The sequence below is a fragment of the Schistocerca cancellata genome, chromosome 6 (genome assembly GCF_023864275.1).
Source record: "Schistocerca cancellata isolate TAMUIC-IGC-003103 chromosome 6, iqSchCanc2.1, whole genome shotgun sequence".
Classification (NCBI taxonomy): domain Eukaryota; kingdom Metazoa; phylum Arthropoda; class Insecta; order Orthoptera; family Acrididae; genus Schistocerca; species Schistocerca cancellata.
Window position 1 is genome coordinate 558,108,138 of NC_064631.1, and position 17,623 is coordinate 558,125,760.

The window sequence follows — 17,623 nt, forward strand, 5'->3', positions numbered from 1 at the left end:
ACACTGCAGCAGATTTTATCTCCGTTCGCTCGGCATAAATCCCGCTTGACAGTAGCCAGTAGCACACTCCTCCTTAGGCATGCCAATTCACTCACTTTATAGTAAAATTAGATCGGACTTCAAAATATGTTATAGCTATACTGCTATACTGATAGAGAAACCTGTTTTGTGGGATTGTGAATAAGATAGGATATCCTAAGTTGTTATATATATATATATATATATATATATATATATATATATATATATATATATATATATATTCCCCCTGTTATAATCAGGGGAAGACTTCGTGCTCACCCTATATACACTCCTGGAAATTGAAATAAGAACACCGTGAATTTATTGTCCCAGGAAGGGGAAACTTTATTGACACATTCCTGGGGTCAGATACATCACATGATCACACTGACAGAACCACAGGCACATAGACACAGGCAACAGAGCATGCACAATGTCGGCACTAGTACAGTGTATATCCACCTTTCGCAGCAATGCAGGCTGCTATTCTCCCATGGAGACGATCGTAGAGATGCTGGATGTAGTCCTGTGGAATGGCTTGCCATGCCATTTCCACCTGGCGCCTCAGTTGGACCAGCGTTCGTGCTGGACGTGCAGACCGCGTGAGACGACGCTTCATCCAGTCCCAAACATGCTCAATGGGGGACAGATCCGGAGATCTTGCTGGCCAGGGTAGTTGACTTACACCTTCTAGAGCACGTTGGGTGGCACGGGATACATGCGGACGTGCATTGTCCTGTTGGAACAGCAAGTTCCTTTGCCGGTCTAGGAATGGTAGAACGATGGGTTCGATGACGGTTTGGATGTACCGTGCACTATTCAGTGTCCCCTCGACGATCACCAGTGGTGTACGGCCAGTGTAGGAGATCGCTCCCCACACCATGATGCCGGGTGTTGGCCCTGTGTGCCTCGGTCGTATGCAGTCCTGATTGTGGCGCTCACCTGCACGGCGCCAAACACGCATACGACCATCATTGGCACCAAGGCAGAAGCGACTCTCATCGCTGAAGACGACACGTCTCCATTCGTCCCTCCATTCACGCCTGTCGCGACACCACAGGAGGCGGGCTGCACGATGTTGGGGCGTGAGCGGAAGACGGCCTAACGGTGTGCGGGACCGTAGCCCAGCTTCATGGAGACGGTTGCGAATGGTCCTCGCCGATACCCCAGGAGCAACAGTGTCCCTAATTTGCTGGGAAGTGGCGGTGCGGTCCCCTACGGCACTGCGTAGGATCCTACGGTCTTGGCGTGCATCCGTGCGTCGCTGCGGTCCGGTCCCAGGTCGACGGGCACGTGCACCTTCCGCCGACCACTGGCGACAACATCGATATACTGTGGAGACCTCACGCCCCACGTGTTGAGCAATTCGGCGGTACGTCCACCCGGCCTCCCGCATGCCCACTATACGCCCTCGCTCAAAGTCCGTCAACTGCACATACGGTTCACGTCCACGCTGTCGCGGCATGCTACCAGTGTTAAAGACTGCGATGGAGCTCCGTATGCCACGGCAAACTGGCTGACACTGACGGCGGCGGTGCACAAATGCTGCGCAGCTAGCGCCATTCGACGGCCAACACCGCGGTTCCTGGCGTGTCCGCTGTGCCGTGCGTGTGATCATTGCTTGTACAGCCCTCTCGCAGTGTCCGGAGCAAGTATGGTGGGTCTGACAAACCGGTGTCAATGTGTTCTTTTTTCCATTTCCAGGAGTGTATATACACTACTGGCCATTAAAATTGCTACGCCAAGAAGAAATGCAGATGATAAACGGGTATTCATTGGACAAATATACTAGAACTGACATGTGGTTACATTTTCACGCAATTTTGGTGCATAGATCCTGAGAAATCAGTACCCAGAACAACCACCTCTGGCCGTAATAACGGCCTTGATACGCGTGGGCATTGAGTCAAACAGAGATTGGATGGCGTGTACAGGTACAGCTGCCCATGCAGCTTCAGCACGATACCACAGTTCATCAAGAGTAGTGACTGGCATATTGTGACGAGCCAGTTGCTCGGCCACCATTGACCAGACGTTTTCAATTGGTGAGAGATCTGGAGAATGTGCTGGCCAGGGCAGCAGTCAAACATTTTCTGTATCCAGAAAAGCCCGTACAGGCCCTGCAACATACGGTCGTGCATTATCATGCCGAAATGTAGGGTTTCGCAGGGATCGAATGAAGGGTAGTGCCGTCAATGCGAACAAGAGGTGACCGAGACGTGTAGCCAATGGCACCCCATACCATCACACTTGGTGAGACGCCAGTATGGCGATGACGAATACACGCTTCCAATGTGCGTTCACTGCGATGTCACCAAACACGGATGCGACCATCATGATGCTGTAAACAGAACCTGGATTCATCCGAAAAAATGAAGATTTGCCACTCGTGCACGCAGGTTCGTCGTTGAGTACACCATCGCAGGCGCTCCTGTCTGTGATGCAGCGTCAGTGGTAACCGCGGCCATGGTCTCCGAGCTGATAGTCCGTGCTGCTGCAAACGTCGTCGAACTGTTCGTGCAGATGATTGTAGTCTTGCAAACGTCCCCATCTGTTGACTCAGGGATCAAGACATGGCTGCACGCCGGCTGCGGTGGTCTAGCGGTTCAGGCGCTCAGTCCGGAACCGCGCGACTGCTACGGTCGCAGGTTCGAATCCTGCCTCGGGCATGGATGTGTGTGATGTCCTTAGGTTAGTTAGGTTTAAGTAGTTCTAAGTTCTAGGGGACTGATGACCACAGATGTTAAGTCCCATACTGCTCAGAACCATTTGCACCATTTTTGAACATGGCTGCACGACCCGTTACAGTCATGCGGATAAGATGCCTGTCATCTCGACTGCTAGTGATACCAGGCCGTTTGGATGCCGCACAGCATTCCGTATTACCCTCCTCAACCCACAGATTCCATATTCTGCTAACAGTCATTGGATCTCGACCAACACGAGCAGAAATGTCACGATACGATAAACCGCAATCGCGATAGGCTACAATCCGACCTTTATCAAAGTCGGAAACATGATGGTACGCATTTCTCCTCCTTACACGAGGCATCACAACGACGTTTCACCAGGCAACGCCGGTCAACTGCTGTTTGTGTGTGAGAAATAGGTTGGAAACTTTCCTCATGTCAGCACGTTATAGGCAGCGCCTCATTTGTGTTCCAATCAAATGTCCATTTTAGCTAACAGTACTACTTGAATTTAATCAGTTCCACAAATGGTAGTTGGTTGTTTAGTGTGCAGGTATCAGCTTTCGTGTGCGGTGTCAGCATGAAATCTGTTGTATCTTTTCGAAGCGTTACCAGAAAAGAAAATTACCAGGAAAAGTCAGCGCAAAGTAGCTAGGGTATCCCAGATCAGATTCGTTGACTGAGGAAGCGATGACATCAAATAAGCGTGACTACAACCGAACATTCAACAAATAAGTGTATAATAGGCATACGATATGTGAGTGCAATGTCTGATTTTCAGCCCGGAAGTTAATTCGTTAACTAATACATACAAATGTGTTATGGATCTTGTACATATGTTCAAAAAAATAAAGATCTTGAAAACATCCTCTTACACAAAATGCGAAACAGAGAGTAGCGAAAGTAAACATTATTTAGTTCTTGCCGAAAACTGTACTTAATTCAGTACAAAACAACAACATTAAAAAAGGCTTTCTCTTTTAGACAAGTAATGCATGTTATTATTATTATTATTATTATTATTACTTCTGTTACTATTATTATTCTTTCTTTTCTCAGACGTTATGTCTGGTCAAAAATGGAAAGTGACGCGGACCTTCCTTTTAACTATATGGTATATGTTACACTGCATTTAGGAACTTTCGGGTAATTGAACATGTATCAATAATTACAGATTCCTGTAGTTGTATATATAAGTTTGGATGTAGCTGTATTGCGTTGATGTACTGGTGGATATTTTGTGGTATGACTCCTGTAGTTGATAGTATAATTGGTATGATGTGAACTTTATCCTGATGCCACATGTCCTTGACTTCCTCAGCCAGTTGGATGTATTTTTCAATTTTTTCTCCTGTTTTCTTCTGTATATTTGTTGTATTGGGTATAGATATTTTGATTAGTTGTGTTAATTTCTTCTTTTTATTGGTGAGTATGATGTCAGGTTTGTTAAGTGGTGTTGTTTTATCTGCTGTAATGGTTCTGTTCCAGAATAATTTGTATTCATCATTCTCCAGGATTGGGGAGATAGGATTGAGGAGAAGAGAAGTTTGTGGCACAACTTGACTAGAAGAAGGGATCGGTTGGTAGGACATGTTTTGAGGCATCAAGGGATCACAAATTTAGCATTGGAGGGCAGTGTGGAGGGTAAAAATCGTAGAGGGAGACCGAGAGATGAATACACTAAGCAGATTCAGAAGGATGTAGGTTGCAGTAGATACTGGGAGATGAAGAAGCTTGCACAGGATAGAGTAGCATGGAGAGCTGCATCAAACCAGTCTCAGGACTGAAGACCACAACAACAACAACATTCTCCAGTACATTTTGTGGTGCATACTTGTATGTGGGAACGTGTTGTTTTATTAGTTTAAGTTGTATGGCAAGTTGTTGATGTATTATTTTTGCTACATTGTCATGTCTTCTGGGGTATTCTGTATTTGCTAGTATTGTACATCCGCTTGTGATGTGATCTACTGTTTCTATTTGTTGTTTGCAAAGTCTGCATTTATCTGTTGTGGTATTGGGATCTTTAATAATATGCTTGCTGTAATATCTGGTGTTTATTGTTTGATCCTGTATTGCAATCATGAATCCTTCCGTCTCACTGTATATATTGCCTTTTCTTAGCCATGTGTTGGATGCATCTTGATCGATGTGTGGCTGTGTTAGACGATACGGGTGCTTGCCATGTAGTGCTTTCTTTTTCCAATTTACTTTCTTCGTATCTGTTGACGTTATGTGATCTAAAGGGTTGTAGAAGTGGTTATGAAATTGCAGTGGTGTAGCCAATGTATTCATATAAGTGATTGCTTTGTGTATTTTGCTAGTTTCTGCTCGTTCTATAAAAAATTTTCTTAAATTGTCTACCTGTCCATAATGTAGGTTTTTTTATGTCGACAAATCCCCTTCCTCCTTCCTTTCTGCTTAATGTGAATCTTTCTGTTGCTGAATGTATGTGATGTATTCTATATTTGTGGCATTGTGATCGTGTAAGTGTTTGAGTGCTTCTAGGTCTGTGTTACTCCATTTCACTACTCCAAATAAGTAGGTCAATATTGGTATAGCATAGGTATTTATAGCTTTTGTCTTGTTTCTTGCTGTCAATTCTGATTTCAGTATCTTTGTTAGTCTTTGTCTATATTTTTCTTTTAGTTCTTCTTTAATATTTGTATTATCTATTCCTATTTTTGCCTGTATCCTAGATATTTATAGGCACCTGTTTTTTTCCATCGCTTCTATGCAGTCGCTGTGGTTATCCAATATGTAATCTTCTTGGTTAGTGTGTTTTCCCTTGACTGTGCTATTTTTCTTACATTTGTCTGTTCCAAAAGCCATATTTATATCATTGCTGAATACTTCTGTTATCTTTAGTAATTGGTTGAGTTGTTGATTTGTTGCTGCCAGTAGTTTTAGATCATCCATGTATAGCAAATGTGTGATTTTGTGTTGGTATGTTCCAGTAATATTGTATCCATAATTTGTATTATTTAGCATGTTGGATAGTGGGTTCAGTGCAAGGCAGAACCAGAAAGAACTTAATGAGTCTCCTTGGTATATTCCACGTTTAATCTGTATTGGCTGTGATGTGATATTATTTGAATTTGTTTCGATATTAAGTGTGGTTTTCCAATTTTTCATTACTATGTTTAGGAACTGGTTCAATTTAGGATCTACTTTGTATATTTCCAATATTTGTAGTAACCATGAGTGGGGTACACTATCAAAAGCTTTATGGTAATCAATATATGCGTAGTGTGGCGACCTTTGTTTAGTTTTAGCTTTATATGTCACCTCTGCATCTATTATCAGTTGCTCTTTACATCCTCGTGCTCCTTTGCAACAGCCTTTTTGTTCTTCATTTATAATTTTGTTCTGTGATGTATGTGTCATTAATTTCTGTGTAATGACTGAAGTTAATATTTTGTATATTGTTGGTAGGCATGTTATGGGGCGATATTTACCTGGGTTTTCTGTGTCTGCTTGATCTTTAGGTTTCAGGTAAGTTATTCCATGTGTAAGTGTATCAGGGAATGTGTATGGGTCCGCAATGTAACTGTTAAATAATTTAGTTAAATGTGAATGTGTTGAGGTGAACTTCTTTAGCCAGAAATTTGCTATTTTATCTTTTCCAGGGGCTTTCCAATTGTGAGTAGAATTAATTGCTTGGGTGACTTCATGTTGCAAAATTATGACTTCAGGCATTTGTGGTATCATCTTGTATGAGTCTGTTTCTATTGTATCCACCGTGCATGCCTGTTATGCTGTACCGGGTTTGACCATATGTTGCTCCAGAAGTGTTCCATGTCTGTTATGTTTGGTGGATTGTCTTTTTTAATGTGTGCTTATCTATTGTCTGATAAAATTTCTTTTGGTTTGTGTTGAATGTTTGGTTTTGTTTCCTTCTATTTTCACTTTTTTGTATCTTCTAAGTCGTTTGGCCAATGCTTGTAATTTCTGCTTCTTTACCTCTAATTGCTCTATCGCTTCTTGTTGTGATATTTTACCTAACCTTTTTCGTTTTTTGTCTGACATTTCATTTCTTATGAATTGTGTTAGCTGTCCAATGTCTTTTCCCAGTTTTTCTATTCTGGTCTGTAGCCTGTGTTGCCATGCTGGTTTTGTGGGTTTCTTCTGTGTGTTGGTTGGTTCTGATCTCTGCCTAGTGTGCATATTTAGTGTAGTGAGTGCTCCTATATAAACCAGTAGTTGTAACTCTTCCATAGTTGTATTTTCATTTATTTTGTTGTGTATGATTGTGTTGATAGTTGTTATTATTGTTTCAAATTGTGGGTTATTTGGTGGTCTATGCAAGAATGGTCTAATGTCTGTATTTGTGTCTTTGTATTCTATATATGTCAGCTGAAATTTTTCTTCTATATCTAACATGAGTGTCACTTCGTGTTCTATTTGTGCTTGTTCTGGTGGCTGTCTTAAGATTTCGTTTTCCTCTGATTGTTTAATTGATGCATGTTGTTCTTTGTCTGTTTGCTCTGAGATGTTTGAGTCCATTACTGTATATTCTTCTTCTTCTGATTGCACATTATTTTGTTCCAGTAGTTGTTGTACTTGTTTGATGTTTTCTAATTCTGACTGGGGTATCCTGTTATTTTTGATTATTACACGGATCTGATCAGCTATTCGTTGTTTTGTTAAAAATTTTAATTCTGGGTATCTGGTAATAAATGTTGTGTATACTTGTGATCTGTATCCAGTTGTGTTGGTTTCTAAGCTTGTTGCTTGGTGATAACAGAACATGAGGTGTCAGTTAACTTCATCTGACCATCTCATCCTCTGTCTTTGTTTTCCTTCTAGAGTGGTTGCAGGAAGCATATCCTGCAAAACACCTCTATTTGGATTTAAATCATTTTCCGTATGGCTAGCAGTATCGTTACGATTGTGGACGGGCATAGGGTTCAAGCGTCGTCCCCGACCATGACAGCGCTTGTCCGAGGCTTCATTAGTTCTGTCCTGAACCAACTAATCACACTAAAAGGGGGGTTAGCCCTATTAGTGGTTTGTTCTTTTCGTCGCCTTTTACGACTGGCAGAACATACCGGAGGCCTATTCTTTTCCCGGGCCTCCACGGCTGCAGTTCTATAAATACTTTGATAACCATAACTGTTATACAACGGATGCTATTAATTTCCCACCCTCATATTTATCTAAATTTAAAAATTTGTGAACACGCAGAATGTGTACTCACGAACCGCCACTGGCAACAGGTCTTGCTGTGGAAACAAACAACAATAGTAGTCTGCATGCCAGCTCACTGCTCTGTCCAGTGCAGTTATATGGGGCTGGCGGTACACAGAGAATGTGCTAGTCACAGTGCAGTGCTGTTCCATCCCATGCGCTCCACACTGTTCTGCGCGCGGTCTTTCAGTAACTATTCGGTTTAAAAGGTTTCATTCTTTCGCAGCTTGTAGCTTCATTCGTGTTTCAGGGTAAAGTACCTATCATTTCATTAATAGTCATACCTATCAGGTGTAGCGTGAAACATGCTTGTAGCAGTGAATAAAATCAATATCTGTCTTCTACGCTGCTATTTAAAGGCAATCGTTCTTTAACGTTATTACCAAAAATCTCGAAAAGTACTTGACCGATTTACTTCAAATTTTTACACAATACCCTAATCACTTTTGAAACGACAAGGAACATGGTTTCTTTTTACTGAGCTTTGGACATGTTTGATTTCGATTTATTTCCTACAGTCATTTTCAGCTGTAAACCATTAGACAAACTGATGAAGAGCCAAAGAAACTGGTACACCTGGCTAATATCGCGTAGGGCCTCCGCGAGCACGCAGAAGTGCCCCAACACGATGTGGCATGGACTCGACTAATGTCTGAAGTAGTGCTGGAGGAAATTGACACCTTGAATCCTGGAGGGCTGTCCATAAATCCTTAAGAGTACGAGGGGGTAGAGATCTCTTCTGGACAGCACGTTCCAAGGCATCCCAGATATGATCAATAATGTTCATGTCTGCGGAGCTTGGTGGCCAGAGGAAGTGTTTAAACTCAGAAGAGTGTTCCTGAAGCCACTCTGTAGCAATTCTAGACGTGTGGGATGTCGCGTTGTCCTGCGGGAATTGCAAAAGTCCGTCGGAATGCACAATGGGCATGGATGGATGCAGATGATCAGACAGGATGCTTACGTACGTGTCACTTGTCAGAGTCGTATCTAGACGTATCAAGGGGTCCCATATCAATCCAGCTGCTCACGCTCTACACCATTATAGAGCCTCCACCAGCTTATACAGTCGCCTACTGACATACAGGCTCCATGGATTCGTGAGGTTGTCTCCATACCCGTACACGTCCATCCACTCGATACAATCTGAAACGAGACTTGTCCGTCCAGGCAACATGTTTTCAGTCATCAACAATCCAATGTCGGTGTTGATGGGCCCTGGCGAAGCGTAAAGCTTTGTGTGGTGCAGCCACCAAGAATAGACGAGTGGTCCTTCAGCTCCGAAAGCCCATATCGATGATGTTTCATTGAATGGTTCGCACCCTGACACTTGTTGATGGCCTAGCAATGAAATCTGCAGCAATTTGCGGAAGGGTTGCGCTTCTGTTACGTTGAACGATTCTCTTCAGTGGTCGTGGGCCCCATTCTTGCAGGATCTTTTTCCGTCCGCAGCGATGTCGTAGATTTGAGTTTTTATCGGATTCCTGCTATTCACGGTACACTCGCGAAATAGTCATACGGGAAAATCCCCACTTCCTCGCTACCTCGTAGATGCTTAGATGCTGTGTCCCATCGCTCGTGCGCTGACTGTAACACCACTTTCAAACTCACTTAAATCTTGATAACCTGCCATTGTAGCAGCAGTAACCGATATAAGAACTGCGCCAGAGGCTTGTTGTCTTATATAGTCGTTGTCGACCGCAGCCCCGTATTATGCCTGTTTACATATCTCTGTATTTGAATACCCATGTCTACACCAGTTTCTTTGTCGCTCCAGTGTATTTTCTTTCTCCTTATACACAAGGTGTTTAGAAAGAGTCTGGAAAGCTTGTTAGGGTACTACAGAGTAGTTTCTGCTGAGAAGTAACTTTTAAGAAAAAAATTCGATACGTTGGGCTGTTTGCGAGTTAATTATCATTGATGATGATGAGCGTTTGGCGTCATTGGCCGGGAGGCCCCTCGCGGGGCAGGTCCGGCCGCCTTGGCGCAGGTCTTATTACATTCGGCGCCACATTGGGCGACCTGCACGCCGGATGGGGATGAAATGATGATGAACACAACACAACACCCAGTCCCTGAGCGGAGAAAATCTCCGACCCAGCCGGGAATCGAACCCGGGCCCGGAGGACGGCAATCCGTCACGCTGACCACTCAGCTACTGGGGCGGACTTAATTATCATTGAAGTTAACCAATTCAAGCGCCCTGTCAGATACAATTCGAGTCTGTTGTTATCATAGTGTAGATGATAGCGCACGAAACTCCTCAGCCTTTCGCTCGCGTTCAATCCTTATTACCGCCCAGTTTACAGTTTTGTATCGCTCTCTTGTTCAGTTTTAGGATATCAAACGAAGAACAAGTTTGGCGGCACCATCTCTAGCGGTTCGCTTGAGTTTGCGCGCGCAATTGCCTGATTGGCTAACTTCAAAGGCAATTAATTCAGAAACGACACACGTGTCGAAATTTTTCGTAACAATTATTTCTCGGTACAACCCATCCTTTCAATACCCTTACTAGCTTTTGCGACTGCATCTGACTACCCTTTATATTTTCAAACAAAAACTGTATACAAAATGTGCTGTTTTGTTTTCCACCACGCTGTGGATTTTACAGAAAACAGAAAAGTTGAATATAAGGCTTACTGGCTTGTAATTAGAATACTACCCGTTCACTGATTATAACTATGCAAAATAGCGTCATTGAAGCTACTTTCCTCATATACCCAGCAGTTACAACTGCCTCTCGTACAGGGGCGTAGATTGACCCCCCTCACTTCCGCGCCCCAACAAAAAGAATTTTTTTTTTTTTTTTGTTGTGAGTTTAAAGTCGTTCTCTTAAAGTATGGCAGTTATTAGTTGTAATCAATATGAGATTAAATTTTGCCTATTGAACACATACAGTAATTGTCAGGTTGCAAAGCTCGGCAGGAGCGAGAAGTGGCACGAAGTCTATACGTAAGTTGTCTGTGCTAGGTTGAGCTTCGGCTCCCTAGTTCTTGCCGGTACGTTTTTGTCGACTCTCTTATCTTTATCACTGTTGCCAACATCACTGATGTAACAGCTGTAGCACTACAATAGTACGGTGAACTCGTGTAGAGTGTCAACTGAAAAATGAATAGCGTTCTGCTAATCCTGTTCTATACAAACGATTTAGGAGGCGATCTGAGCAGCCCCCTTAGATTGTTTGCAGAGGATTCTGTCTTTTTACCTCGTAGTAAAGTCATTAGAAAATCAAAACCAACTTAGACTCGATGGCTGTACCGTGCGAGAAGTGGCAATTGTCTCTGAGTAAGGAAAAATGTGAGATAATCAACTTGCGTACTAAAAGATGATGAGGTCCCATACTCCGAGGAACGCAGGGAACGATGCGAGAGACCCCCACCGCCGACTAGGCAAGGTCGTAGTGGAGGTGGGTTGTCATTGTCTTCCTCCGACCGTAATGGGGATGAATGATTATCATGAATACAACACAACAACACCTAGTCATCTCGACGCAGGGAAAATCCCTGGCCCCGCCGATATCGAACCGGGGACCCCTTGCGCGGGAAGCGAGAACACTACCACAAGACCACGAGCTGTAGACGTATTAAAAGAAATTCGTTAAATTTCAAACATGATAAATTACACAAATCTAAAGGCTTTCAATTCAGCTAAATACATAGGAATTACAATTACGAAAAATTTAAATTGGAACAATCACACAGATAACGTGAGACAGAAATCGGAAAAGATTCTTCGATCGATTTCTAGTTTACGGACTCCATATATGTTGAAAATGCTCAATTTTCAATTATCTAACGTTCTCATCAGTTCTGAGTCGATTGCACGTCATAAACTTTATGCGTAATTTTCTACAAAACGGCTGTGCTGAGACAACATGTCTTGAGTCTTTCACTTTAGATTGTACACAAGCGAACTGCCAAATATGATTCGAATCGGCTGGCGTTTCTGAGGCCTTCCCCTTGTTAATATCAGCTCGTGTAGATTGGCAAGCGTCACGATAACTTCCGAATTCTTTCGAGTAATTCCGAGCGGTTCGAGGAGCAGTCCTGAAGAAAAGTTGGGAGAGCTACGCAGGCTGGTCGGAAACCGGCTAAAATGTTTGTAAAGTAGACTGTGCTGAGAAATAATTGTTAAGAAAAATATTCGAGTCGTTGCGCCGTTTCGGAGTTAATTATCATTGAAGTTAGCCAATAGGCTGTTTCGCGCGCAAATTCGAGAGACCCACCAGATACAATTTAAGTGTAGATGATAGCGCACGAGACTACTCAGCTTTTGGCTCGGGTTCGATCCTTACTAACATCCCATGCCCAATTTTTGTATCGCTCTTGTCTTCGGATTTAGGAAATTAAGTGCAGAACACATTTGACAACACCGTTTCTGGAGGCCACGTGAATTGGTGCGCGCAATGGCCTGATAGACTAAATTCAATGCTAATTAACTCGGCACTGGCGCAACATATCGAATTTTTTTCTTAACAATTATTTCTTATCACAACCTACCCTGCAATACCCTTACAAGCTTTTCAGACTGTTTCTGACAGCCCTCTACAATATGGTCATGTTATGTGAATGTAGTGACTTCTAGTCGACGAAGTAAGAAACTGCAACGGAATTTGGCACAAACATTTACATGTGCTTAGAACTCAAGTACATGACTGTGAAAGAAATGGGAATGGTAAGTTAGGTGTCCACTACTTTCACTCAGATAGGGAAGCTTTTTGATCTTAAATAAAAAACTGCGAACTATGCATGAACTATAGTATGGAAATCACTTTTTTAATTAAAACCCAAAAAGTGTAAGTGTAAGTCATAGAAACAAAGTGGTAAAACCCGATCACAGGGTTCAGCTTACTCGACGGAGCTAATTAAGCAATGGAAAAAAAAGCTAATCTACTGACTGCCATACTAATACCTTAAGAGATATTTGTTACCTTGTTGTAATGAGTAAAAACTTGCGGTGATGTCCTTTTTTGAATAGGTCTATATTCTGAAGTATTACCAAAGTCAGTCTGTGATATTTTTAATCATTTCATTCTATATAATTTGTCACTTTTCAGATTACGTATTAGAAAACACACATTCTAGAAAATCACCTTACTTAGTCTATTTTCACTCCTTTCCTTTAAAACAGAATATTTAAGAGTGTTTTAGCCCTTCTGTATCTCAACATTTCAGCACTAAACATTTCACATATTTATTGCCTCTTTTTAGTAACTATCATGGGTTGAGCATCACAAAAAATAACTTCATAAACAACAATTAAATCAGTTTCTGAAAGTAATATAGCAAAACTGGAATCAGCCAATGAAGACCTAAAAAGAGTGGTAAACATTTGTTAAAAATACAGCAAGCTAGTTCTAGTTTCACTTCTTGTTCTCAATTTGATGTAGTCAGTTCACAAGATGACAGTGTTAACATTTCTCCAAGAGCAGTACTCGCGCACTGAGGGGTTTCGTACAAACGTATATATATATATATATATATATATATATATATATATATATATATATATATATATGCACTAAAGCGTTAAAGAAACCAGTATAGCCATGCGTATTCAAATACAGAGATATGTAAACAGGCAGAATACGCTAACGCCCGTATAAGACCACAAGTGTCTGGCGGAGTTGTTAGATCGGTTACTGCTGTTACAATGGCAGATTATCAAGTTTTAAGTCATGAAAATTTCTCGGGTATTCAGCCGGGTAGCGTCGTCCAAAAAGCGCGATATTTCGGCAAGCCGACTTCTTGCCATCTTCAGGCATTCTTGGTGTCGGGCGCACGAGCGATGGGACATAGCATCTCCGAGGTAGCGATCCCGTACGACCATTTCACGAGTGTACCGTGAATACCAGGAATCCGGTAAAACATCAAATCACCGACATCGCTGCGGCCGGAAAAACATTCTGCAACAGTGGGATCAACGACGACTGAAGAGAATCGTTCAAAGTGACAAATTGCAACTCTTCCGCAATATGCTGCATATTTAAGTGCTGGGCCGTCAACAAGTATCCGCGTGCGAAATTCAACGAAACAACATCGATATGGGCTTTCGGAGCAGAAAGCCCACTCGTGTACCCTTGATGGCTGTACGACACAAACCTTTACACGCCTGGGCCCGTCAACATCGACGTTGGACTGTTGATGACTGGAAACATGTAGCCTGGTCGGACAAGTCTCGTTTCAGATTGTGTCGATCGGATGGACGTGTACGGGTATGGAGACAACCTCATGAATCTATGGGTCCTGCATGGCAGCAGCGGACTGTTCAAGCTGGTGGAGGACCTGTAACGGTGTGGGGCATGTGCGTTTGGAGTGATATGGGACCCCTGATACGTCTAGATACGACTCTGACAAGTGACGCGTACGAAAGGATCCTGTCTGATCATGTGCATCCATTCATGTCCATTGTGCATCCTGACGGACTTGGGCAATTATAGCAGGACAATGCGGCACTCCACACGTCCAGAATTGCTACAGATTGCTCCGGGGACACTCTTCTGAGATTAAACAGTTCCACTAGCCACCAAACTCCCCAGTCATGAACATTGTTGAGCATATCTGGGATGCCTTGGAACGTACTGTTCAGGAGATATCTGCACCCCCTAGTACTCTTTCGGATTTACGGACAGCCCTGCAGGATTGATGGTGTCAGTTCCCTCCAGCACTGCTTCAGACACTAGTCTCGGGACTTCTGCGTGCTCGCGAGGCCCCACACGATATTTTAAGCCGCTGTACCAGTTTCTTTGGCTCTTCAGTGTATATTTATATACACTGGGAACGGAGAATCTCAACGATTTTTGCCTGTTTTTGATATAGATACTGGCAAGATATGGGTCCCGGGAATTGCAAGACCGTATCAAAATCTCTAAAGTAGTTCCTCAGATTAGCAGGGGCATACAAGAACAAACGAGCAGGGGAATTCAGTTTACATGTGTAGTCATAGAAGATTTAATAAAGTATTTTATAATTTACGTACAAAAACATGACTACAAATTACATTTTATGTTTGCATGCAGTAATGTTCGTCTATCATGTTTTTGAGATATGATGAATGCTACGGATGTCAGAATGGCAAAAAGATGATTTTTGTGTGATATAGTTACAATTCAACAATTTTCAGGTTATTTTGCTTTACTTGTGCTGTGAAACATTGCATCATCGGGAAGTACCCTATAGGTCTTCATGAGTTTGTTGCGAGTTTCAGAACATGTGACGTAAATGGCCGAATCTTTTGACTGTATTCACTTAGGACGTTAAATGTTTTACGCCGCTAAGGGATCGTAGGCTTTATTATGTTACATAAATTTGAACTAGATAAGCCAAACTGTTATAGACCAGAAATGGTTTTAACAGAGGGACAGACAGGCGCATGGAAAATGACAAAAAACTATTTTTCGTTTTACATAACTGCAAATTAACAATTTTCGGATTTTTTCCTTTTCTTTTACTGTGAAACCGTGTCTCTTGATTCATAATGCTAGGTTTTGATGAGTGAGTTTCCTAGTATCAAAATATGTGACATATATGGGCGTATCTTTTGACTGAATTGACTTAGAAGCTTAAAATTTTTAATTTTTACACTGACAAGTGATTATGTGATATAAATTTGAACTTCATACGTCTACGCGTTCCTGAGATAAAGGGTTCTTAACAGTCGAACAGATAGGCAGACGGAAAACAAAGCGAACTTGGAAGGGTTCGGTTTTTACCGACTGAGGCACGGAACTCTAAAAATGACATTTCTTTGTTCGTTGATAAGGCTCAAGGTCAGAGAGAGGTACAGAGGGCGCGCGTGGGGGGGGGGGAGGTCGATATTAAAAGATGGTGGAGGAAGTGAATTGGGAAAGGGGGGGAAGAAGTGATGCACAAAGAGAGAGGGGGGAGGGGGGAAGACAACGTCTAGAAACAGAGGGGCAAGGAGGAGATGGGCAGAGAGAAGGGGAGGGGGAGGGGAGGAGTTTAGGATGATTATCCTATTCCCACACATATTACCAATTGTTTAGCATTGCTGGGTTTGCTGTTATATAATAAATACACGGGTTGATTGTTTGTGTGTGCTCCTATAACTCCACAGATCACCCCCTGCAGCCCTCCATCCCTCATCCATGAAGGTTTCGGTTTGGAACTACAAGGGCTGGGTTCGAAAACATGAGTCAAAAGATGGCATCCTACCAACGGACTTCTTATAGGAAGTTGGTGAAACATCTGAGAATATAGTGTCGAAATGGCCGACGCTGGTCAAAATGCTCCTGATTGTTCTAGAACATTCCGGACAGAATGTTATGGAGGTTTCGAGGATGTAGGAAAATGTTACAGACTCTTCCAGAAGGTTCGAAAATATTCAAGAATATTTTAGTAAGTTCCAGAATTTTCTGGAGTGTTCGAAAATGTTCCAAACGTTCCAGGATGTAAGAGAATGTGTCGCATGCTCCATTATCCTATTGTGGTGAGGATATGTTTCAGCTCAGAAGAGTGTATATAGGTGATGAGAAGATGCATGCGTCTGTATGTTTTTGGAAATCGATTAGAGTGAATGAAGGAAAATTTAAAGTGATAAAAAGTGAAATAAGGTTGCAGAATATTTCAAATTAGTTAGTGATCTCAGAAAATAAATGAAACCAAAGACCAAGTGAAGTGGGTCCCTTCAGGCTAAGCAAAAGCTAACATGACTATGCGAACATACATGTATAGCCAAAGCCAGAGTAAATTACACGCACATAGGATTCATTCAACACAAATAAAAAGAACATAACATTTGAAATAAAACTTATTACCAGGTATTGTACAACAAAGTATAGATACAATGTACTGTAGACAATTGGAATAAGATCGTGCCTGGTTACTGTATACCAAAAGGACACATTCAAAAAGATTATAAAATTATAAGTAAACATCAGATGCATGAAACAGGGACTGTAGTGTTTTGGAGACCTGAATGAGGTATTACAACAGTCTATCTGGTCCATAGGCAGCACATGCCATCCAGTTTTTCTGAGGCCACTCTCTATATCTAGTCTACTTTGGCGGCGGACACCGTACAGCTTCTACATTTCCTCTCTTCTTTATTTTCTCTTCTTAAAACCAATCACCGTTGTTAATTTAGTACCTTTCCTAATCCTCATTTAGCATAAGTTACAGAATTTTCATAAAAAGTTGAAAACAAAGTAACAACTTTATGAGATGGTAATTGTAAAATTAACTATGAATCAGTGACACCATAACTGTAATATATGAAACCTGTTGTAAGTCTAGGTAATAAGTCAAAAAGTTTATGGCAATATATACAAATAAATAATAATTTCTTTCAGGGATTTCGTACCTAGTGCTCCGTGGATTTACAACGGTACAGTGTCTCTGATGTCTCTCTGCTCTGCGATAATATTTTGATGTATCAGTGTTAGTACTAGATGCTGAGACAGCTGTTTTTAACTTTCACTGTCTTTCGTCATCCACAGGCATAAGATGGAGAAGTGGATGTTCCGTCCGCCCGTTCTGGTGGGTGAACGAGTCGTGTGGTTGGGCAGTGGTACGGGGCTGCCTCAAGGTGGCATCGTCAGGTGGATCGGCAAACTCCCGGAGATCGGCCCCGATTGGGCAGTCGGTCTGGAGCTTGTAAGTGCCTTACATAGTACTTTGTATTACGGTGCTTGGACTGACTGATTTACTTGTGACCTGCTCGTACAGCTAAGCATGCAGCATGCTTGCTTGAGAGAGTTTAAGGTG

General features: G+C 42.3%; 1 protein-coding gene across 1 annotated transcript in view; it reads left to right on the forward strand.

The window, feature by feature from the left end:
* Window positions 1–17,623, forward strand: part of LOC126190761 (uncharacterized) — a 484,901-nt gene that overhangs the window by 51,936 nt on the left and 415,342 nt on the right. Inside the window, exon 2 of the mRNA XM_049931276.1 lies at window positions 17,356–17,512. Within this exon, the coding sequence (XP_049787233.1) occupies window positions 17,363–17,512 (150 nt within the window). The 5' untranslated portion in view covers window positions 17,356–17,362. The remainder of the gene's footprint in view (window positions 1–17,355; window positions 17,513–17,623) is intronic.